The sequence below is a fragment of the Cyprinodon variegatus genome, unplaced genomic scaffold (genome assembly GCF_000732505.1).
Source record: "Cyprinodon variegatus isolate N-32 unplaced genomic scaffold, C_variegatus-1.0 Scaffold145, whole genome shotgun sequence".
NCBI classification, from domain to species: Eukaryota; Metazoa; Chordata; class Actinopteri; order Cyprinodontiformes; family Cyprinodontidae; genus Cyprinodon; species Cyprinodon variegatus.
The window spans coordinates 1,242,899-1,250,341 of record NW_015150598.1 but is presented as its reverse complement, the minus strand read 5'-3'; the positions used below and the strand labels follow the sequence as shown (position 1 = coordinate 1,250,341).

At 37.3% G+C, this 7,443-nt stretch overlaps 1 protein-coding gene across 1 annotated transcript in view; it reads right to left on the bottom strand.

The window, feature by feature from the left end:
* LOC107086197 (tissue factor pathway inhibitor-like) overlaps positions 1–6,027 on the bottom strand; it is a 47,450-nt gene extending 41,423 nt beyond the window's left edge. Inside the window, exon 1 of the mRNA XM_015376982.1 lies at positions 5,895–6,027. Within this exon, the coding sequence (XP_015232468.1) occupies positions 5,895–5,997 (103 nt within the window). The 5' untranslated portion in view covers positions 5,998–6,027. The remainder of the gene's footprint in view (positions 1–5,894) is intronic.
* Between the last annotated feature and the right edge of the window lie 1,416 nt (positions 6,028–7,443).

Below are 7,443 nucleotides of genomic sequence, written 5' to 3'. Positions count from 1 at the left end.
GCTTCCCACCATCAGTGTGTGAATATGTGCATGAATGGGTGAATGACTGAATGTAGTGTAAAGCGCTTTGGTCAAGTTCTCTGACTTGAAAAAGCTCTATATAAGTACAGGCCATTTACCATTTACAAACAAAAGCAAATTGAAACACAAAAACAACGTCAACAAAAATAATCCCACATACTTAAATAGCATAAACACATTCCACTTCAACACATCTAAACTAACAGGATAGTTGTGGCACAGTTGACTAAAACTTGGCCTACCAGCAGAGATTAAATAACCTTGGTAGGTTGTTTAGATGTGGCTACGGTGTCTGAGGAGGGACAAAAGAGAGGGAGAGAAAAATCAAGATGATAGATGAATGTTCTAAAACAGTTATGTAGATATATTATGAGGTAATGAATGTATGTTAAAAATAATGGTATTGCTCTTTTTTTTATAAAATAAGATGAAGGCATTGAAAAAGTATTTTAATTTTTTAACTGTTATAAAAAATAAAACAAATTCAATGTCAGCCCAAATTGAAATGGCAAGCTTTTTAAAGATCGTGATGGGCCAGAAAACTGCAGTCAGAGCGCCCCCATAGCTTAGAGAAAAACTCCAGTTTGAATGACTCATGCTGTCTGACAAAATGTAACAACATAAAGCAAACTAATTAGTAGAAAATGGTTGGTTTGTGGAAGCATTATAAAACTAAGATTGCTTTCTCTTAATGTAAAGGAGGGTTTAAATGTCTGTGCCAATTTAAAGAGGCAGCAAAGTGAAGGACTTTGAGAGAGACCAGAGGACAAGACTCTTCTTAGAACATTTGTCCTTTCAGCAGCACCATCAAACTCGAGTCGACAGGTATTTCCTCCCAAAGGACACCAGAAAGCACACTACAATGCATCAAGCTTTTTATCCCTGTGTTAGGTAGTAATAATTCAGATGTTTGATGGCCCAGACTTTATGTCTGTGTCTGAATTTGTTAGGCCTTCATGTTTCAACTGCAGAGCAGGTAAGAAATTCCATAACAGTTTAAATAAGCTCACCTCTTAGTATGCTGCTAATAATCTGCATTATTCTGCTGGTAGGTTGCATTACAAAGATGTCTGCTTTGACAGACTTCCAGTTCCGGTTTCCCAGTTAAAAGTTCTACATTGTAGTAAACTGGACAATACTTCAGAAATAGAATAATGCAAATACTGCACATTAAAAAGAGACTAAACATGTTTTTGAAAAGCCTAAAGCTGTGAAAATTTGTCTTAAAAATAAAGGGTAGTCTTTAGGTTCAAAAACAGTGGCTGAAGATAAATGATTGACAATGACAACGAGAAAACTATTAGCACTGAGCATTGTATCTGCCTGCTTGCATTTACCCCCAAATGGGCATCTTTTTGGATCACCTACACCAGGGTTGTTGATTTAATCAACTTTTGGAAATGCCATCAGATTTGACAAAGGTCTGGTAATGAGCCATTAATTTGCTTTGGGTGTGTTTAGCGGTAATTCCTGTCAAAGGGTCCAGGACTTAAGCTTTTGGAGGCCAGAGAGGGAGACCCCTATACTGTTCCTATAGACACAAATGTGACCCAGATTGTTATTACAAACTATTAACAGTCAAAATCATGTGTACCCTAAGTAGCAATGGTTTAAAAGAAGGGCAGCGGTCTATGGTAACTAAGTACATTTGCCTTGTTACAGTACTTAAGTATTTTTCTGTGGATTTGTATTTTTAAATTGAGAATTTTACTTTTATTTTGTTGCATTAGAGGTATAAAATGTTTACTTTTACTTCTCTACTTTTTGAGCCATTAAAACCCTCTACAAATTAAAATATGATCAGAATTTATCGTGAAAGGATTTGTCTTTGTGGAATTGTCAATTAAAAAAAGAAGAACTGTGTCTATTTGTCCTAGTCATCCAAAATCTCAATAAAAACAATGAACACAAGGTGAATACAGTTCATGTAGTTGCAAAAATATATATCTGGACTCCAGGTACCGAAAAGGTCACAGATGAAGTCTAAAATGGTCCGATGTACTATGTATCAGCGGCAATGGCGCCTCCAGAAATGTTTCATAGAGGTGGCCAGATGGGGCCACTAAAAATCTTAGGGTGGCACACTGAAACTAAAAGCCATAATTTCAGGGTTTTTTATTCTACTATTGTGGTAAACCTGCCAGCAGAAATCATAAAGACTTAAGTAAACTTCGACTCATATTTTGGTTTATTGTGGGATTTTTATTGTTACGTCGCTGACTGTGCACAATGTGACGAAATGCTTAGCTGATGGTAGTACAATTTACACTGGCCAGTGGGTGGCCACCCCCTGGTGGCGCCACTAATCATCGGTACTTTGCTGTGAAGTATATCTAAAGGGTATTTTAACCTAGCCTCATGAGACCATCCTGATCTCGCGAACTTTCAAGATTTCAGTCTGGAGACTCTCCGTTGAAGAAAATTTGGAGCCGTTCACCAAACGAACGTCCAATCAGCGTTGGCTTTGAGGCGGGTTGAGGTGTGACGCAACAAGAAGCGCGACAGTTCAGTCTAAAGAACATGGCGGCTTCAGCCGATGAAACTAACGTTAGCGTGGCTATTGAGCAAGTTTTTATCGGAATCGGAAGAGCAAAACACTGCTCTGGAGGCTTTTCTCAGAGGAAAAGATGTTTTTGCTCTTCTCCCGACTGGTTTCGGCAAGAGTTTGATCTATCAACTGGCTCCTCTTCTTCGTCGCTCTGTTAGTACGTCATATGCTTCGTTGATCTGATTGGTTTATTTGGCCCGTCTATCACCAACATAGGCCAATCAGCTAACCAGTATTTGCGCCCCTTCCCAAAATTACTTCTACGGAAGGTTTCCAGATGGAGATGCGGAGCAAATCCATCTGGCGGAGTCAGGTTAATTTTAACCTACCCAAAGTCAAACATCCATTAGCTAAAAGAAGGATCTCAATTTTATATTTGTGATGTTGGAGCAAAGAAAGTGAGCTCAGTTAGGTCCCATACAGTCTATCCTTCCTGTGCTGATTACATTATGTAAATATTTTTCCTTTAAGGGTGTTTTATATGTTCACTTTAAGCTGTGTGCTAACTTTACCCATTAACAGAACTCAGGGAACCAAAGGGCAAAAAAAAAAAAAAACGGTTGAACATCAAGTTCACACATTTCAGGCAAATTGTAAATTATTCTATTTCCACAGACTATAACCCACAAACTATAAGATGGCATGAATATAATTTTTTTAGGGGTCCAATGCCTTCAGGCTTTTTCCACATAGAGCAGCTCTGTAAAGACTGGAATATTCCTTATGGAGACTAAGATTCAGACCATTCATCATTTACACATGGATTTGGTTGTGAGGTCTAGTCTCTGGAGTGAATAGTTTTAGTAGCAATCTCAGGGAAGTATTGTTCTAAACTCTGCAGCATTACTGCAAGGGATAATTAAGATGCTTCAAAGTTTTTCTTCAGTCTGTGGCCCGAGGCTCATAAATAAAAAGACCACTTCAAACGGCAAGTAATTAAATTTCTATGCAAATTAATGAGACCCAGTGTTTACGCCTTCGTGAGACAGTCAGTGAAGCAACAGGGACCGCGCTCCAGTGGCGCTGAAGCTTAGCTCCAAACTCATGGAGTGGTTTGTTGGCGGGTCTCTCAAGAGAGCAGATAGATGAAATGCAAACAGCAAAGGCTAACAGTCTTGTTAGCAAAACCTTCATCGTTCCATAATCTATTTGACAAAAACAGGCTTAACAGAATTCGCCTGTGGCTTTATATTTCTGATGGATTAAAATATGATTTGCTTTCAGAAATCTTTATTATTCCCCCACAGGGTTTCAATTTTTTATTTTTTTTGTCAGTAAACTTGTTAAGCATTTAATATGTTGTCAGTAAGTCCCTGAGGAATCTGATGATAAGTCTGAGCTGTTTGCAGATGTTAAGAGTCAATAAGTTGTAGCTTGCAGGGAAATTACAACTCAAAATTAAACACTGTAAATGTTTTCTGCAGAAAGACGTAGGAAACATTTAGAGCTGCAATAATGAAAGCAATAAAGCTAATTTAAAGACTTTTCTTTAATAATGAATATAAGCAATGATTTGTACTTCTGATTCCAAGCTCTGGATTAATTAGGCTATTTTTTATATTTATAATGATTAAAACTTACCATACTATCAGTATTTTTTTTTTGTCAGAAAACTTAACAAAATCTAAGGAATGAGCAAAGAAATACACATTTCTATTTATGTTAAACTCAAAATGAGGTATGCTGGTGTAGATTCTCAATGATCCAGGTCATTGTCATTCCAAAAAAAAAATTTTTTTAAACAAATGACGTTTTGCTTCCCATCCAAGAAGCTTTTTCAATTAAAAAATGTCAGGAATAGTGTTGAGTTTGAGGGTTTTGGTTGAAAATTAGGTTGTTTTTAGTTTTTTTGTTGTTGTAGAAATTAAGTTACTAACAATCTAATCCACCTTCTTAGAAAAAAATGATCCTTCTTTTATCCACTCAGCCCACGATATGAGCAAAAACTTTTCTACATGAGCTCTAGCAAAAATAAGAATGACTGGAAATCACTCCATCAACCTTCAGGTTTAAAGAGAAGAGGTCTTTTAAAGCTCTGAAACCAGACCTTCCATTAAATCTTTTACAAATAACTAACATCAGGACATCACACACTGATTAAGTGCAAAAACAAGAATACGCATCAATAACAAGAGACTTCTAGACAAAGAATAAATAAATAAATAAAAAAGGAGGAAAATATATATAATAATGCATATTTTCATCTTTTGGACCGAACCAATCTGAATATTCGCAATGTTCCATTGCGAAATTTCTTTTTGTTTTGCACTGGTGTAAACAAAATTACAAATAAAATCTGTAAGTTTACTGACAAAATAGGAATGATTAAGACTTTGTATTCAAAGAGTAAAAAAAACAATATTGCTGGCTTATTTTGATTAAACTGATTTGATATGATTCAATTTTTTATTCTTTGAAACTTGTTCAAATGAATAGAAATGAAACAGCTTTCTTTCTTTCTTTCTTTCTTTCTTTCTTTCTTTCTTTCTTTCTTTCTTTCTTTCTTTCTTTCTTTCTTTCTTCCTTGGATGAATGGATGGATGATTGAAATAACTTCAGTTGCACTGTCTTTGAGATTCTTTCCCATTCTCTGTCATTTTAAATGACAGACAGCTCTCCCTAATATTAGCCTATTAGATATCCCCCCTCTAATACTATAAATAAAAGTTCCTGTTTCATTTTCCCATCCCCAGCCTTCCGGGGGGGGACAGAGCCTAATCTTCAGCCTGAAAATGTTCCGTCTGTCTGGGAAATGATGCATTTAAGCCCTGAATGTCAGTGGGAGATAAGAGAGGCAGGCAGTGACATTTGGAAAGCTGCTGTGCTGCGCGCCATGGGCTGACCTGCAGGACCCACAAGCGGACACATCTGGAAACCAGAATAAACTAAAAAACCTCCAATATGCAGAGCCTGTCCTGAAGAGGCAGAGTCGGACGGAACCGTTCGGGTGTCGGTTTGGACTTTGACCGAACCTGGACGTAAATAGACTAAAGCAACTGCTGTCACCGAACACACATAAAGTCTCTATTGGCCTAAATTGGATTAAATATTTCTATTCTTCTAATTGTATCGTTTGATCACAAATTAAAAGTAGCTATATTAATTTAAGCAAAGTATATAAACCACCAGAACGTTTCGGGGCTTCTAAACCAAGTAGAAAGAAGTGTTTCTTGAAGTGGCTCCGCTCTAAGCGCTCCAACGCGGATCTACTTTACGCGCAACTTTTTCCACTTGGAAACTTTCTCCTCCACCAGAATGAGCTCTGGAGAAACGCTCAAATAAATCACCTGCGCACACTCTTCCTTTAAAGACCCGTTTGTCTTACCTCTGCCATGTCTGCAGGAGGCTGAGCTGAAGAGGCAGGAGAACCAGGCGGCGCACAGGATCCAGGAGCGAAACACCAACATGCTGCTGCTGCTGCTGTTCATCCAGGCGACTGAAAAGTTAGCAGGAAAACTACAAGTTTTACAGCTCAAGTGTGTGTGTGTGTGTGTGTGTCAAAGGGTGTGGACTTCCGTTTGATAAGAGCGTCATATTAAATTCCCCCAAATTTCCTTGAAGCTCATTCATTTCCCTGTAAAAGAAAAAAAGAGCTGATCTTCAAACCAAAGAGGTTGAAATATCTGGTTATTCAAAATACTTAAGGATTATCCACGGGTTCCACACTGAATTCATGTTAAACCTACAGTAAATAGTCCTACATGTGTATAGAGATAAGTTTGAGTATAATATAAATGACTATATTATATCAAATTGATGGAAATTCTTTTATTGAATCCTTTATACATTTTAATATATTTTATTCTTTTATTGCTTTTAATGATTCCTGGTCCCAAATTAGGAAAACCCTAAATCCAGTTTGTTAGGATATTAGAATATAACATCAAACCAATGTCTACGGATAAGTTTGTTCATGTTCTGTACAGTATTTGTATTCAATTCATTTTATTTATATAGCGCTAATTTACAACACAAGTCATCTCAAGGCACTTTACAGTTCAACCAGATCATCCTGTCAAATTGATTCATTGGTTCTGAGTTTTAACCCCACTTCCACAGACTGCCACTCTGGCTCTCTAATCAAGACCATTAACCCCACACTGCTCCCCAGGGCGCCCCACAATGGAAGCCCACTGCTTCCCAAGGGGATGGGTGAAATGCAGAAGTAAGTTTCTCCAATGTGAGATCAATAAAGTTAAATTATTATAATCAACTCTCTGGTTTGGACTAATTTTGCTTGAATTAGTGCATCAGTGCTACATGGTGTGGAGGAAAGCAGTCTTTGGTTTTGCAGGAAATACATGAAGCAAAGGTTGCTTTAGAGGCCCTTATCTCATTTTTTTTCCTTTTTTTTTGTGTCTCATCTTCATCTTGAAAACAGTCCAAAGAATTTTTGTAGATTTTTTATCCGACCAGAATTAAAATTATCTACGTTTCTTCATGACGGCTTGGTTAAACCCTGCCTGATCTATAAACTGTGCAATTTGTGTTGTATTCTTCATAACCTGCTCTTATTCAAATAGAATAAAACAAAAACAAAAATTCTTGCTGGGTTTTAAACAGCTCATTATAAAACAACAAACAAACAACATCTCTTTACTCTTCCTTCAGACTGTAGGACCTTTATATCCAAGAGAAAGAACATTTCCCTTTCGTTTAAAAACAGGACTTTGAACCTCTGAGTAACAGTCCAGTCATTTCTTTCTCTTAGCTCAGGAGTGTGACAGTTTAAGCTCATATCCTGGACACACCTCAGTGTGGTGGCTCCTGACGCGCCTTCTCTACCTGCCCTTCCATTCCTTCTAAATCTTCCTTAAAAATCTTGAAAGGTTTTGTGACAATCATGTTGAGGCTGAAATGATCCCCTTCCTTGA